We start from the raw sequence: 18226 nt of genomic DNA on the forward strand, positions 1-18226 counted from the left end.
GGTCTGTAGGCAGCATGCCGATAGTTGTATCCGCTACATTAATTGTGATGTCCTGCATTTGGTTTCTTCCTTCTTGGCATGTGGCTATGGGTTTTATGGGAGAGCACATTTTTTTCATGTTCTTCCTATTAAATTACCATTGTGTAAGTGAAAATTTAAGTTAAACAATCAACAACAACAACAAAAAACAGTAGTGTTTGTAGCTTCACCCATATCGTAGTACGGTTGACACCTGAATACAAGAAGTGGTATAATATTCCAGAAAGTAGCAGTAATGCAGTATCATATCATGAGCGTTGTTTTATGCTGTCTTATAGCATGTCACCTTATATATGTTGTTACTACGTTGCGGTGTTATGTACATTGTGTTACATTAGCCAGTTATCAATGACAACGCATAATAATATTTTTTATAATCATATTTTTTTTGCATAATAGCAGACTCAAAATCACAAAATGTTACTCTGTCAAAAATGTTATCTGCTGCATTACACTACGTTGGATTACCTTTGCCACTTGTGAAAATCAGCTGTCACCTTGCGCCTTAGTAGAACGATTCGAAATAAGCCAACAAATGTGGAAAGTTGCAACAATGCAGTGTCATATCATAAATGTTGTGTTACGCTACATCTGTGCTACGTTATTTTACGCAATGGTATGTCATATTACATTGCATTACCTTATATTGCATTATGTTAAATTCCAATACATTATGTTGTGTTATCTTGCGTTAACTTACATTGCCTTATCAATTACTTTACTTTGACTTGTGTTGTTACATTACGTTACGTTACTAATACCACTTATAAATGACACACTGCTACTCCGCCGAATAGAAGCAAATTGGATGTTTCATAATCACAGTCACATAGTCAGATTAGTTAGATGAATGCACATTAGATTATTATGCTGCTGTATGTTACATTGACTTTTCAAATTAAAAAAACTGTATGCCGAACTGTATTGCTTGTTGTAAATTGGGCCGCCTCTTTTTGCTCCATTTCTGTATTACTTTCCACCACCTTGCCTGCCATATTACTCAGCGTTATCAGTTTATTTTACTTGCCCTGGCTTCCTCCGCTAGCCTCTCCTGCATCCAGAAAAAACAATATCTACATCATGGTTTTGTGATGAATGAGCCTGTGAGGCCTGCTGGCGGTGCATCAGGAGACGCTGTCCCCCTGGGCGACAAAGCCGAAACAAAGGGACAGCGGCAAAATAGAGGTGTCAATATCGAGTTATTCCCCAAGGTATTTACATGAATCTATAAACATCGAGCCAGTGCTGCATTGTTGGTAGCCTTTGTTGTAACCAGCCTTTCTCATGAGCTCGGCTCACAAAAAGAAAATTGTTGCATATTCGCCGTCTCTAATCTTCTTTTGTTGCTGCCTCATCTTTCGCACGTCAGCTATTGTGCTGCGTTCAATGGCAGAATTTTACCTGTTTCTAACTCTCTGAAAGATGTTTATTCTCCCCCCAAAAATTGGCCAATCCTTCACAAAAGAAACATTGATTCCAGACGAACAATATCAAAGGGAGATACTAATGGATGAGTGAAAACGTTTTGTGCAGTTAGTTATCCTAAATGGGCTGACTTTACAAACATCTCGCCCAACTTTTCACATCAATACAAAACTTTGTTGAGAGGTAAAGGAATAATTTCGGTGAGGATATGGAGAAAGATGCAAGGAATTTAGTCTACACGCTGGATCAAAAATGGCTCCACCTTTCTGGTCATCAAAATCTTTTGTCGTGTGATTTCTCCAAGGATAATTATTAATTACCCTTGTATCAGCTTAATTTGTGCACAAAACAAGAAATACACATTACCTTTTTATAGAGGGAGGAATTAGACAAGTACAGTACTGATTAATAGTAAAATATGTGTATATATAATTTTTTTATTGGTCTCAAAAGTATAAGTATATATATATATATATATATATATATATATATATATATATATATAGTAAGTGTAAAACTATAAATATAAGACTATAACCCGAAAAATAGCTCTAACCCTTTTCCAGGAATAAATAATGGTTAACCAGTTAGCTTTTTTAGTATCCTGAGGCTATTATTTAAGAACATATTCATACAGTCATGATATAGAAAATATATTACAATAAACTGTTAGTTTTAAAACTGTGTAATCAATTTAAAAATTTGATTTGACTTTGACTAACATTGCTTTTTATTTGTAATAATAATAGCTACAGCAATATTGTTATTATTAGTAATAGTAGTAGTAATATAAAGATATATAACATAACATGTATTTTTAATCAAATAAAATGCAATAATAATAATAATACTGATAATAGTGTTGACAATAAAATGAATAATGATTATGTCCTCCTTCCCCACCTCCAGCCCTGAAGGACGACCGCTTTCAGATGGTGCTTTTCACGCCGCGGCTTGTGCGCATCACGCTGACCAACGTCAGCGTCTTGGACGAGGGCGGCTACTTCTGTCAGCTCTACACGGATGCCACGCACCACCAGGTGGCCACGCTGGCCGTCCTGGTACCCCCGGAGACGCCCGTAGTGGAGGTGAAGCAGGAGGCCGTGGAGGGCGGCGACGTGGAGCTCAGCTGCGTGTCGACGCGAAGCAAGCCCGCCGCCACATTGCGCTGGATGCGCAATGGCCGAGAGATTCCAGGTACAGCGATGGCACCACAAATGCTCTGATGGATAGCTAAAGTGTAAGTTGGGATAAAATTAGCTCAGCAATCATTGAAATCAGCAAGATTCCTATTGAGTGTAGTACTTGTATATTTTACGATGCTTTACATTGTGTTATGTGAGTTTGTGTTACGTTGTATTACGCTACATTGCATTGCCCTATGTTATGTTATGCTGCGCTATGTTACATTACGTTTTATGTTAAAAAATGTTATGTTGGTATAAGTTACCTTGTTACATTTATTTGTTATGTTTCTTTGTATCATGCTGTGTAAGGTTATGATGTTACACTGTGTTGCATTACATTGTTTTGTTTTGCATTATGATTTCTTTTGCATTGCTTTTTATTCCATTACATCATATTGCATTATGCTATCTGGCGTTACGTTGTATGAGGTTACATTATATGGGGGTTACATAATATGACGTTACATTTTATGTTATGTTGTATTGTGTTACGTTGTATTGTGTTGTCTTATGTTGTCTTATGTGCATGTTGTGTTGTATTTCGTTATGTCGTATTGCATTACACTGTATTATATGACGTATGTTGTTTTACGTTACGTTGCTTTTCGCATTATGTTTCATTGCTTTGTTTCTTTGCATTATATTGCATTAGATTGAGTTACGTTGTGTTAGGTTGTGTTGTTACATTGACTTTAGAGATCAAAATTATCTAGCACCTGTCAAGTCCTTGTCATCCTACTACCACTCCCTAACTTAAAAGAATTACAAACGTAAAAAAAAAATACTGCTTAGTATTGATTCTGAATATTATATTTTGGTGAGAGGCGGCATGGCGGGTGACTGGTTTGCACGTCTGCCTCACAGTTCTGAGGACCGGCGGTCAAATCCGCCCTCGCCTGTGTGGAGTTTGCATGTTCTTCGCGTGCCTGCGTGGGTTTTCTACGAGTACTCCGGTTTCCTCGCAGATCCCAAAAACATGCGTGGTAGGTTGATTGAAGACTCTAAATTGCCCATAGGTGTGAATGTGAGTGCAAATGGTTGTTTGTTTATATGTGCCCTGCGATTGGCTGGCGACAAGTTTGCCCAGAGTCAGCTGGGATAGGCTCCAGCACGCCCGCGACCCTTGTGAGGATATGTGATACGGAAAATGGATGGATGGATTTTGGTTAGCAGAATTCAACAGTCAAATTGGCAGATGTTCCTTGTCACCTAACTAACCATGACTAACCAAGACTAACTTCAACTAATCTTGAAACTTCAAAATATTATTGCTTTGTATCAGAGCAAGAATCCTGTTGATTTTTAATGGTAAATTTTAGTCAGTCAAAGATGAAAATTCATATATGTTCTTTGTTACCTAACTACCAATCGCTAACTTCAACCAATTTCTCAACCCATCTATTTCTCAATATCAGGGCCTATTGATTTTGATGACTATATTTGACTTGATGTCAAATGTAAAAAAAATTTGTTGTTCTTACGTTACAAATTTAAAAAATTAATTGTACACTATGCACCTAGAATTTTCCAGTGGTTTAAATTCTGGCCCAACCACCCCATCATTTATGTGTCACCTTTTATTCTCCTAATTCTCTCGCATATTTGTGTTCTGTTGATTTATCATCTGCAAACTGGGATTTATAATTGCCTCTGGCATTTATAAACCTCTGTTCCTTCTTCATCTTTCTCTGTCTGTTCTGTCCACAAGCACTCAACCGCTCCGCTGCTGTGACCCGCTGCTTGCCTTCAAAAACCCATCCGTCACTCACTACTACTTGTGCTTCTTCTTTTACCCTTCATCATCCGGTCTCCTTTTTCTACCTCTATTCCGGTAGGTGTGGTCTCCCAGCAGGACAATGGCAAGACCGTCAGCGTATCGAGCACCATCCGCATCCCCGTCGAGAGGAAGGACAATGGGGCGGCGTTGAGTTGCGAGGCGCACCACCCGGCGCTGGGCAACCAGAAGAGGATCCGACACTACCGCCTGGATGTATTCTGTGAGTATCAGGGCTGTTGTTATGCTAACACCGAATGGTTTATATTTATCAGGGATGGGGATTGAGGATCAACTTGTATATGCTCTTGATATTGTAAGAATATTACTGCATGCTTCGAATGGGAAGAAATAGCGCCATCTGGTGGGGCAATATAAACAAACATTTCTAAGCCGAACACGAGTTCATCGCAGACCGACCGACCTGCAATAGGTGACACAATTCATAATGTAAAGGGACCATATCAAAAGAAAAACAAATTATAGTCACCCCCACACACATCTAATCTTGAAACTTAAACACACTTAAACTTATTAAAACACACTTTTTTTCATTTAAACCGAGAACCTAGAACTGTGAGGCAGACATGCTAACCACTCTAGTGTCGTCCATCATTGATTCCTTTCTTCCCTTACAATGTATCTTATTGTCATTTTTTTATGCCTTTCTTCCTCATTCCTTTCTAGGGCAACTCCAAAAAATATAGATGCTTATTTCTGTACAAAAAAATGTTGACGCAAAATGACTGCAAGGGATTCTTGGGATAATTTTTCCACACGGACAAATGTTGCCGCGAACGCATGTCCCACTCTGTGTAGAAATAAGTTCATGAAATGGGAGTGTGCCAGGACGAAAAACAGTACGTAAAAAAACTGAAAATGTCCAAAGTTTGGGATATTTCACACCTGAAGAAAAGATAAACTGTGTCTACAGCAAAGCAGAATTGTCTTTCACAACAGCATCTCTGTGATCACTCACACAAAGTAACGTAAACATCATTAGGTCATTTTATATAGCCGACCGCCACTTGTTCAAACGTATTGTAATGCTCTCGAAACTAGTCAAGTATTTACACAGCCGATGGCGCACTTTCAACCACTTTATTGAACAAAAGAAACACACAATAAGCTCATTTACACAGCTTCTTTAGCCCACAATTGATGCCCGGTAACTCAATACGCACACTAGCTAACGGTTAGACAGTTAACAACTGGCTGCTTACCTGAACCAACAGCCAAGCACACTCTCATTCGCTGATGCACACGTCACTCACCTGGCCAGTAAGTACAAGGTGAAAATGGCGACAAAACTAATAACCTCCATCTCTACACTGACTTTTATTATTGCATAGTGTTGTAATTGTTTAATAATGCAAAATCGATTTTTATTACTTTATTAGTTTTTATATTACTCGAATGATCAGTGGGATAATCGGTAGAATAATTGGTTCTGAAAATATTTAAAATACATTTTAAATGAATGACACCGTGTCTCCCTTTTTTCATGATAGAAATGGTCCTGTTTTGTTCCCATTTAGCCTTTACATGCACCCACCTTTATCCATCCTCAAAAAGAGTCATTATCATGAATGATTTAAAAACATAGATTATTCCATTTGTATTGCTACGACAGTGCCGCTCGTTGTAGCGTTTTAGCGCCTGCAGTCATTTGTGTCACGAGTAGAAGCCTCGTTTTTCATTGTTACAATGGAGCCTGTTTATTAGCTGTGAAGTATTTGAGCTGACTGATATTCGGTGCTGAAGCCGCTCTCATTAAAAGCCAATACGTACAAATGTTGTCAAGCAGGGAGCCTGAGGCCCAGTCGAGGCGCCCGGTCCTGCGGTTGTTGTGAGCAGTGATACCCCATTTCCTCTGTAGTTGAAACTCTGAAACAGTCAATAATTGGCCTTGAATAATCTGACACTCTCATTATTCATTTTTTTCCGTCCCGCTTATCCTCACTAAGGTCGCGGGCATGCCGGAGCCTACCCAGCTATCTTTGCGCGAGGGGCGAGGTTCATCCTGAACCAGTCGCCAGCCAATCGCGGGGCACATATAAACAAACAATCACTCACACCCACATTCATACCTACGGCCAGTTTAGCATCTTCAATTAACCTACCATGCATGTTTTTGGGATGTGGGAGGAAATCGGAGTACCCGGAGAAAACCCACGCAGGCACGGGGAGAACATTAAAACTCCACACAGGTCAGACCGGATTTGGACCCAGGTCCCCAAACTGTGAGGCAGCTGTGCCAACCAGTCGTCCGCCGTGCCACTCACTCTCATTATATCAAGACAAATTATATGTCTGTGTTCACAATTGCTTAAGGTCAATTTAAGCGTATATTCATATCCACATGCTCTTTGAGTCCCTCTAATGCAATTCACCAATTTTCATCTGTGTTGCCTGACATTTATTTCAGGAGACACAATTGGTGAACCATTTACATTGTGACTTATGATTATTTTGTACGATCAATAAGAAACCTTTTTTTTTTTTTTTTAAACCAGAAAAACAAAGATCTTGGGATAAGTGTGTGCAACATTGTCATTTTCCAGAAATGCCACTCAATGCTAGATGGTGGGAGGGAACTATTAGTGGGGAGGCCCTCATTCATATGCACTTTTGGAATAATACATAATAATACAGAATACTCTCTCTCACTCTTTGCTCACAGTTGCACCGACCGTAAGGATCATCCCTCCCGCTGGCATCTTGCGAGAGGGTGACTCGCTGAGCCTGTCTTGCTCCGTCGTTGCCAACCCTCTGTAAGTCCTCCTCGTGAACTATCGTACTGCATGCACTGTGCAAACTCACTGCCCAAGGTGCCATTTATGAGCGAGTGGAGCAACCTCCTGCTTTAAATTCTCCTACACAATAATACATTAAGAGTTTATGAAAGGGTATATATTGTAGTGTACCTCTTTTACAATGTTAAATGAAAATGCATCACGAAGAACCTGAGATTTTTCAAGCTGAATGAAAACATTACATTATGCCTCCATTTGAGAATCAACCAGTAAACAAGAAATCATAGTAATAAGCCTGAGTGAAATACAACCCAATTCCAATGAAGTTGGGACATTGTGTTAAACATAAATAAAAACAGAATACAATGATTTGCAAATCATGTTCAACCTATATTTAATTGAATACACTATACAATTCTAAGTTAATGATTATTTGCTAAAAACAATAGTTGATCAGTTTGAACATTAAATATCTTGTCTTTGTAGTGTATTCAATTAAATATAGGTTGAACATGATTTGCAAATCATTGTATTCTGTTTTTATTTATGTTGAACACAACGTCCCAACTTCATTGGAATTGGGGTTGTAAATGTATTTGTAGGCTTTGCAAGCATTCAATGTCATCTGCTGCATAAGTAAAATACTAGGATACCTATGAATACCTTATTTTCATTTCTCCACTGTAATATACTACATGCCTGAAATGTGTGTGTGTGGGGGGGGGCTCTGTAAGGGCTCTATAGTTGTAGACTGTGCAACATGCGCCGGAGCACAGATGGTGGCGCATCTTGATTTTTGTGATACCGCTAGGCTCCCTATGCGTTTGCTCATTTGGCAAAGCCGTTTGCGCCGAGCTGGCCAGTGTCAGTGGAGCGACAGTGTGCCCTTGGAAGTGCGCTTGGTAGAGTGAGATTTTGGTGTCAGAAAGTCGGTCTGAACTTACGTCTACTGGGACCACATCTAACTTTTAGGCATGTTAGGTATGACCTAACACGATTTTGGTGGTTCTGATCGGTGGACATGCGGGCAAACAGACACGCAAGCTCCTCGGACATACTGTATGTGGTGGATGACAGATTTATTTCAACAGTGGTCATTTAATTCAAATCAATCGGTATGTTTTCATTAGTACATGTCTTGAATAAGTATAGTAAGTATCTGATCAGTTAACTGTGTGATTCAGTTTGTCTCCGGAAAAATGAAGTTAGCCAAACGTCCTTTAGGGGGCGCACAAGATTAAAAGTGTAGGCTGCAGCTAAAATTTAGGAAATTGCAGGTGTAGATAGCTGGAGTCACCATGGCAATGATATTATTACAAGCCAACGGATAGTGAAACTTGTATTTGAGGGCCAAATCAAAATGTAACGATGCTCCCATGAATTATGAATTAATTCTATGAATATTTCAAAAACATATCCATCTATCCATTCATTTTCTGTACCGCTTATCCTCACTATGGTTGCAGGTGAGCTGGACTGGTTGCCAGCCAATAGCAAGGCACATATAGGGTGGATCCCATTTCTCTTAATTGCAACTCCATTCTCCTCGCTCCCCGATGTTTCGACTGAGACCCGGACGTTGATCTCTTACCGCCATATTGAGGAGCATTCCAATTCTCTTAAATATACATTGAGGTGCAAGGATCGAGCATGGAGGATGTTCCACGAACGAGGTAAAATCGAGGGTCCGTTGATGTTTCCTTTGTGGAAGTCTTATAGCTCCTCAACAGTGACGTATTAAATTGGCCGTGTACCTGTTGGATCTTAAATGGAGCAGAACTTCAAATGAATTAGTTAAGCTCTTTTTTTTTTTAGTTGCTTGATTATTTAAGTTTTGATATACACACTTTTGCTGAGTGTATGTTATATTTTGGGCCATTTTTAATACTGAAATTACTTAATTAACCCGCTAATGGTTACCATGGTTACAATAGGCTCCCCGCAACCCTGATCAAATGGTGTAGAGAATTGATTGAATGATAAATGTATAATCTATGTATGTTAAAAATGTTACAGTATTTTTATATAGTATTTTACAGTATTTTTTTAACATGTTAAAAATACTGTAAAATGGCATGAGTAAATCGTTGCCGACCTTTAACTTCTTCAATTATCCTTTCAACCTTCTATAATGTAAAGATTAATTCATTGTGAGAATACTATAAAAGCACCTTCATATTTCATGCATTGTAACTGCTCACTAATTACATTCGGTGTTACTTGACTTACGTTCAACACGTCCAAGGCTGTTATGTGCTAAACGACGTAATTAATGTGCCCCATATGTGCGATATATCTCAAATATTACGTTAGTTTTAAATACTGGTGTACTCATTTATTTCCAGTGCTGCAGAATTAAATGAAAAGTACTGATATTTCATGCGTGATAGCCGGATCAAAAGATTTTATTACCTTCAGCAAAAGAGCCTCTTAAGCTCTTTTCAATAACAAAAGTGAGTAAACAAAGATGTAATATGAACGTGCTTTGTCTGAGATGAGATCAAACAAAAAGCTGTCGCTTCCAAACAAAGCTCATATCCCGCTGTGTTGGAAAGAGGTATTGGTACTAGAAGCTCTTAAAGCCTCCCCAAAGTCTCCCCAGTGGATGGCCCCTCTGTCTGTGGGCTCGTGGTCCACTCCTGTGCCTCCGCAAAGCTCGGGGGAGCCAATGCATGTGTGTGTTTGATAACTCTAGAGTAGCCTTTCCCAAACTTTTTCATCCATGCATCCTCCTCTAAGTTCTGGCGCAACCCACTTGAAAATAGATTTCTCCTTTCACTTGTCAATTTCCTCATTCTTAGCCAGGTTGGTCTGTAAAGGGTTGTTATTATCCCAATGTGATTAACAGTGAACCCTCAAATAGACACATTGCAAACATAAAATGTATAGAATACTGTAAGGATTCTAGTGTCTGTGTACATGCATGTGCCTATAAGAGGCGGGACCTGGTGTGGTGGTGTGTGTATCGTCGGCGATACCTGGTATCGGTACTTGTCTATCCCTTGTAAAACGTAAAGAAGAAATTTCTATTTTCACAGAGTTTCTGCCTAAAAAGTAGAACATATAAATTTAGCAAGAAACATAAAGTAGACACTCTTGGTTTGCATTGGTGGGCCACAAAAAATATGATGTGCAGGGAGGGATCTGGCCCCCGACCTTAGAAGATTCTTGCACACACCCTAGACTGCACCAACGTTTAGGAATCCCTCTTTTCTGTGGCACTCGTACTGAGTGTACTGCTCGTGGAAGGCCTATTGACAATTGTCAAACCACCTAACCCCTTAAAGGTCTCGTATTTTGCCAAACCAACTTTTTCTAGGATTTGGGATGTAATATTGCCTCTATGGCTCCTCAGTAAACATCTGAAATATGAATTAAACTCGTCCATGCATTCCAAAGTCCCAGACATATTTCTGCCGAGAGGCCTGAAATCAGGTCATTTGAATTTGTCGATCTTATCTACGTCACTAGCGAAGATCTCCGCCTACCTCTCCGCACCCGAGCCAGCGCTGTTAACATAACAAACACATGTGCTCTCACAAGTGGGTCTTCTACACAGACGCAACCAATCAGAGGAAAGGACGCAGTCTTGGCCAAATACGGACAAAGTGGATACAAAACTGGGTCAAACAGAAGTAGCTGTCAGGGGGGCCTTTTCTGGACACTCGTATTACAAAACCAAGGTGTTTTTTTTAAGTGAAATTGACACTTTTATAAGTATTTTCAGTATATATATGTCCATGTTAGTCACTCTATGGAGGTCTAAATAGCCGAAATACCTTTAAACATCCCGACAGAGATACCGCACACCATATGAAAAACGTCCTTGTCCTTCCTGTCAATTTCCCTGTTTATAACCAGTTTTGGGCTGTAATTGTGTAATTATTCTACAAGCACTGCCCCCCCCGTGACACTTTAAATTTGCAAAGAGGATGCTCGCACACCTCCCAGGGTGCACCACCATTTGGAAATCTTACAGTGGGGGGACTGCCTGTGAGAGGCGTATTGACTAAAGCCTCTGCTAAAGCTTTGTAACACTTGGTCGGGGACACTCGCTGTGAGTATGTGATGGCCCAGCAGGCCCGTGTGGACCCTTGTCACACACACGCACACACACACGCGCACACACACATACACACACGCACGCACACACACACACACACACACGTTACAGTCTACAGTGACACCCTGTTCAATCCCTGTCAAGCGTTAAAGACCAATTAGTGGTAGAGGAATTAGAAAAGGGCAGTGATGTCATTTTGCTTGACTGGCTTCTTTTTAGTTATAGTTCATATATATATATATATATGTGTGTGTGGGTGTGTATGTGCGTGTTACAGTGCCAGCAAAGGTGCAACAGTTCTCTTTTGGTGACCTGACCGAGACTATGTTGCTTGACTGTGTGTCATGAACTAAAAGGTTTTTTTTCGTGTGTGTGTGTGTGTTCGTAACCCAATCGGAAAAGTTTAATTAAACTTTTGTGGGGGATTGGAGCTTTGGATGAGTAGTGGCTGGAATCTGTGCATGCAACCACAAGCCATGACACACAGCCAGGCACAGCTTTGTTCAGCAGGGTGCCACTGTAATCCTCACACCTCCTGTGTACGCACGTTTGTGTGTTTGGATCTATTTGTGTGTGTGTGTGTGTGTCGCAAAATTGGCGCATCTGAGCCGTAACGGAAGACTTCATCCTCCTGTGCCTTTTACACAGAGCCAAGCCGACTTTGTTCTGATCATCACATCACATATACAGTAATCATCTTCAGTACTGCACAGGGAACTCAGGGTGGTTAATTCAGTTTAGGTGCTGCCTTTTTGGTTAGCAATTGAGTTCAAATGGGCTAAGCAATTAACTTTGTCTGTTTGTGAAATCCATCTGTCCATTTTCTATTGCGCTTGTTGTCATTAGGGTGGTGGGTGAGTCGCAGGCTATCTCGGCTGACTTTGAGTGAGAGTTGGGGTACACGCTGTACAGGTCGCCAGCCAATCGCAGGACATATAAACAAACAACCATTTACACTCACATTCACACCTACGGACAATTTAATCTTCAATCAACCTAGCATGCATGCTTTTGGGATGTGGGAGGAAACCGGAGCACCCGGAGAAAACCCACGGAGACACGGGGAGAACATGCAAACTCCACACAGGCACAGCCGAATTTGAACCCGCTGTGAGGAAGATGTGCTAACCAGTTGTCCACCGTGGCGCTGTGATGTAGTTATATTTGATTTTATTTTGAATCAAATCGATATTTTAACATTCAGCAACGAGCTAAACATTGCTAAACTAAGAAATACGTTTTTTTGTTAATAAGCTTGTGTTTTGTTTCTTGATCATTCCGGTAAGTCAATGTATTTATTACAGTGACTAAGGCAGACATGGACTGCATATTTTATACCGAGGAAGAAAAATGGAGCCGGATTGACAGGGAGTCAACATCCATGTCAGCCTCTAATATAGACAAACCACCATATGCGCTCACATTCACGCCTATGGAGTCATTTAGAGTAACATGTATGTTTTTGGAATGTGACAGCAAGCCAGAGTGCCCAGTAAAAAGAACATGAAAGCACTGGGAAAATACGCAAATTTCACAGTTCCAACAGAGATTCTAAACCATATCACTGGTCTGATTGTGACGCATACATGCTCACCACTATTTCACTGGGCTGCCAAACAAGTGCTTTCCAACCTAAAGTAAACTACTTTCTTTTAATTTTTTTTTTTGGAGGGGTTGACTTCTAATATCTTCTTCTCTGCAGGCCCAGGGCCATCCAGTGGTCCAAGATCAACGACACCTTACCTGAACGGGCCGAAATCTCCGGGCCCACCTTCCAGATTTCCCGCCTGAGCCAGTCGCACAACGGCACGTACTTGTGTCAGGCGCAGAACAACTACGGGCGAGCTGCCGATCACTACACTCTGCTGGTCTACGGTGAGCCAGCCGTTCTCTCTTGTTTACATCTTCAATCTCATCGCTGTTGATATCCCATCTGTACAATGTGTGTCCTGTCTTTTGCTTTTTCTCATCAGTGTGTTTTGATGATGTTTGTATTGATCCCGTCTTGCTGGCATTGGTCACATTGTTTCTACTCTCGACGCAGAACAACAGATGTATTAAGATCCTGGTGCTGTCTTTCAGTTTTATTTGCTTTTCTCAATTTGTTCCACAGCGGGATCCTCCTCCTAAACTTCCTCTACTATACAAACTATTATTGTTTTGGCCTTCTTTTGTGACTCAGTTGTTTCTTTTCATACATAGAAAAGGCAACACACAAAAATCAAGAGACAACAAAAAGTGCCAAAAAAAATGGGTATGCATTAGCAAGTCTGTTACATTTAACATGATGACAACACCAAAACGTCTGTTGGAGAGGGGCTCACAGGGAGAGGGAAAACATATTTTAGCTGCTAAGATATCCAAAGTTTTCAAAGATTCACCGCTAACTAAATTCTTCATGAGGGCTGACCTGAATTGATGGCATGGCGGGGGCGCTCAAAGGGGATGATGTTGACGCGTGCAACATTGCCTGTCATTTTCTTGTTCTTCAGGAAAAGGGAGAGAAGGCGGTGGGCGTCTTGTGGCTTTTAATGCGGTTACCTGTGCGGGGGGTGGGGGATAAAGTGGAAACAAGTAAGCTGTTTTGGATTTCTTTGAGCGAAAACAGTAGATTCCCCCAGTTTGACACACATGATTTTGTGGCTTTTTACTGTTGGTTAGTGGCAACTCGACAGGACTTGACCACTTTGCATTTTTTTTTCTTTTTTCTTTCCTGATAATATTTTATATTTAATGCAGAACTGTGATCAAAACATTCACTGCTCTGGACGTTTATGTTCATCAACTGAAATCCAACCGTTTACTGCCACCAATGGATATATTCTTTAAGTACGTTTTACATTGGGTAGGCGTTTCCTTAATACGTGAATGGTTGTTTTTTTTATAGGTGCCCTGCGATTGGCTCGCGACCAGTTCAGGCTGTACCCCGCCTCTCGCTCAAAGATAGCTGGGATAGGCTCCAGCATGCCCGCGACCCTTGTGAGGATAAGCGGTACAGAAAATGGATGGATGTATCAATTTAATGCTGCTCCAAATGGGGTCTTAAGGGGCGAGTCTGAGCCCTAGTGCTTGCAAGTCAAAGCAAAGAAATCACTCGAACGATGGTGCATATCTCGAAAACTCGTAAGTCGGGTGATTCGTATCTCAAGGCACCAGTGTATTACAGGACTCTTGATAATATCAATGCTCAGTGGGCCAGATTACAGAAAGGAACCAGATCGTATGTGGCCCCTGGCCCGCACTTTGCTCACTCCTGCATTAGACAGTTGGGGGGGCAACAGCGACAAGAAGAAAGGTGCCGCCTCAACCCACTTTCACGCCAACCACCCTCCCTTCGCCCAAGAAGGTTAGACATGTTGAGCTTTGATGTGCATCACCGCCTCTCTGTTTTTTTTTTTTTAAGCTTTACTCTCTTTTTTCGTCTTCCTCCATTTCATCATTTGTCGCCTCCATGTTGGAACTCCTTACAGTTCATTAATTTTATTCCCAAATTCCAGCTGTATAGTCAAATAGATGACATAAGCCCCAGCTCCTCCAGTTTTCCAGCCGTCACCCATCTGCTTTGCTCTACTTTGGAGGTGACATACTCAGCCAGTGGGCACGTTGTTTTTATACCTTATATCAAAGATTAAAATATATCAAATTCAGCTGTTGCAAGCAAGCCAAGCAAGACTCAAAAGTCATTCTTGTTTTCCCCGCATGTCAGAATGGGTAATGTGCAAAAAGGATAAAAAAAAATAATAATAATAATATGAAAAAATATATATATATAAAAACTGGGTAATTGAATGTGAATTTCAGTAGCCTGTGGTGCTAAATTGCATCAGTCCACATTGTTAATGAAGCAAATCAATTCATCACTTATATTAAAACAAATAAAAATCCAATTAAAACAGTGTGCAGTGCAAGAAATATCATTTAAAAGTGGAAAGGCTCTAAAAAGCATGAGAAAAAATAGAGTCTTTAAACATTCACACTTGGGGCTGACGTCACTTCTGTCGGCAACGTATTCCATTTGTGTGCAGCATAACAGCTAAATGCTGCTTCCCCATGTTTGCCTATTTGACCTGAGTCTGTCGATCTCAGAGCCCTACTGGGTTTATAGTCCATTAGCATTTCTTTCATGTATTCAGAAACCATTTATTAATTTATAGACCAGTAGCAGACCTTTAAAATCTATTCCAAAGCTCACTGGGACCCAGTGTGGAGACTTTAGAATTGGAGTAATATGTTCGGACCTCTTTGTTCTGGTCAGAACCCGAGCTGCAGCATTCTGAATGAGCTGCAGCTGTTTAATCCACTTTTGGGGCAGTCCAGTCAGAAGACCATTACAATAGTAGTAGTCTACTTGGGATAAATGCATGGATGAGCTTCTCCTGGTCTGCTTAGCACATACAAGCATTCACTCTAGATATGTTGTTTATGTATTTCAGTTGTTTAAGTTAAAACAGAAGGCGTTAGAAAACAGTGTTAAAGGTCCCGTATTTTACCAAACCAACTATGGTGCCTCAGTAAACGTGAAATATGACTTCAAACCGTCCAAGCATTCCTGAGTTCCAGATGTTTTTCTGCCTTGAGGCCTGAGATCACGTCATTCGAATATTTCGTTCGAGGAATCAACGTTTTATAGCATTTGGTTCCATTCATTAAAAAAAATAATAATCGTGTGAAGGTACTTTTTGTGCCAAAATGCTGAGTTCTGATGCCGGAAGTCAAGTTAAAACTTGCAAATACAAACCATCTGACATGATAAAACAGTCCCAAATAACTATTTTAACAATGCTAAATTTAAATTTTAGCTCAAACATTAATTAATGAATATTAAGTTAAATGGGTTAGTTCCAAACACATTGCCTTTTAGTTCATAGGTTTGATATTGACACTGGTTATAAAGAACCCCCAGTCAAATCTTCATGTTATTCTATGCTGCAGGTTGCTAGGAAAATGGCTGTTCTTTATTTGGACAACTTTTATTTAAACCATGCAAACATTTTCGACTCAGCCCCCTAAAAGAATCAGAATCAAGAATCTTTCGGGACCGGAATCGAAATAAGGAATCTGGACCGGAATCGCTCAAATTCAAACAATGCTCAACCCTACTTCAGACCCCCACTGCTAGATAACACTTCACAACATCCAGCCACCATCACTTCACATTGGTTTCCTTGCAGTGGAAGGAGCATATCGGTTTGTGGCCGAAATCTGCCATTAAACTGGTTTGCCAACTGTCAGTAGACCCCACAGAACAACAACATGGAAGTACAATACATTAGGTACAGTTGTGTTTTGTGCTAGCATTTTCCATGTGGTTATGTGGAGAGAAAATATGATTGATGTGTGTTGTATACAGTAGCCTACAATACTGTTGACTGCAATTTTTATTATTAAAAAAAATTAACCAAGTTTTAGGGTGCTGGAACAGATAAATTGCATTTTCCTTAATTTTATGAGAGATTTGAGTGTTTTGAAATACTAGCGTGGGCACAGAACAAATTAAACTCTTATCTCGAGGCACTACTGTATTAATTACATGCAGTACCAGTCAAAGGTTTGGACACAATTTCTTATTCAATAGCACTAGTTGAAAGTGTGCCTTAGCTTTTGACTAGTAGTCTACACGCTGTAATTAGTCACTGAAAAGCATAATGACTTGAGAAAATGACCGTGGGAAAAGTGTGATAATAACCATAACTTACTACAACAGACTCTTATTAGCATGTTCCACCAATTAAAGACCAATAGGTTATGGCAAGCTCTTTGAGCATTTATTCAATATCCTTGATACGCAGCTTAAGTTCCATGTACTTGTATGCTCTTTGTCGTCACTTGTAGGACAATTTTGGTATGCTAGTAAGGCAACTACATGGGCAACCCATGAGGCAACAGTGGGAATTGGTTGACAACTATTAGTGACAAATATGAAATTCTACTAGTTAGCATCTACTGCTTTACTGGTAGTACTTGTAGCATGCAAATGTTGACAAGTGCACAGTTTTGTCTCACGTGTAACAAAAATGATACATTAAAAATGCTTCAAATAAAAATGCTTTTAAGCTGTATTTTACTTTTCTGTAGTTTGTTTTTCTTAAATGTTTTTGGTCTTTGATTTAAAAAAGCTTTTACAAAGCACATTGATTTACCTTGTTTATGAAATGCGCTATATAAATCAATTTGCCTTGCCTAGTAACCTGTAGTTGTCCTACTAATGCGTAGAAATATCATACAGTGGTGGAAGGCAGGAGTGGAAAAAGCATTACTCGGAATACCCAGTTGTTCTATAAGTGTGCCCGAGTTGTTCCACTCGTGCACTTAATTGTGTTATAGCGTACTAGTACATGGACCTTGGATATCAAGGATATCGAATATATTCTCAAACAGCTTTCTATTGTAGAAGTCATTGAATGGTGTGTAATTCTACTGATTTGATACTGTTGTAGTTGTGTGAGAGTTAGAAATGATAATCAGCACAGTTTTTTTATGCATGATGATCAGAGGGAAATTGAATCCATGTAAGGTGGGGAGAGCATAATTTTTGGCCGCGGTAGCCCTCCACATTCTAAAAGCTCCTTTTAGGTGGTCCGGGGGGAGGTGTTCATTTTACAACGTCTGGCTCGTGAGTCTTCGCCGTTTCTTGTCCTTGGCAGAGGGCGTGGAAGCAGGAATCAAATGGGTTCGAGATGAGCAGTTTTATCCTTCACTTGTAAAGACTGAGACCATCTGCCGTAACAAAAATTTTTAAAAAAAAAAGACAAGAAGCCTGCTGGTCTCAAGGGAGGGGGTAAGGGGGTTAAACACACGGAAGGTGTTAACAAGGTGCACTGAATGAAGGGTTCTCCTCTTGGATGCCGTGCGACGTTACGGCTCTTTGCCCAAATCCCTTGGGTCCTTTTCTGACTGGTCGAGACAGCCCGAGAGGACTCCTCTGTGTTCGGAAAGTCATAAAAGTGTGAAATAAGATAGCTATAGCCCAGGGAGTCCAACG

The 18226-nt window shown here is 40.3% G+C and overlaps 1 protein-coding gene across 3 annotated transcripts in view; it reads left to right on the plus strand.

The window, feature by feature from the left end:
• cadm4 (cell adhesion molecule 4) overlaps positions 1-18226 on the plus strand; it is a 253651-nt gene that overhangs the window by 209176 nt on the left and 26249 nt on the right. For all 3 annotated transcript variants that reach the window (XM_061675622.1, XM_061675621.1, XM_061675623.1), the window contains 4 exons: positions 2374-2661; positions 4487-4648; positions 7109-7199; positions 12947-13119. In XM_061675622.1, the coding sequence (XP_061531606.1) occupies positions 2374-2661; positions 4487-4648; positions 7109-7199; positions 12947-13119 (714 nt within the window). The remainder of the gene's footprint in view (positions 1-2373; positions 2662-4486; positions 4649-7108; positions 7200-12946; positions 13120-18226) is intronic.

This window comes from Phycodurus eques, chromosome 4 (genome assembly GCF_024500275.1).
Source record: "Phycodurus eques isolate BA_2022a chromosome 4, UOR_Pequ_1.1, whole genome shotgun sequence".
Classification (NCBI taxonomy): domain Eukaryota; kingdom Metazoa; phylum Chordata; class Actinopteri; order Syngnathiformes; family Syngnathidae; genus Phycodurus; species Phycodurus eques.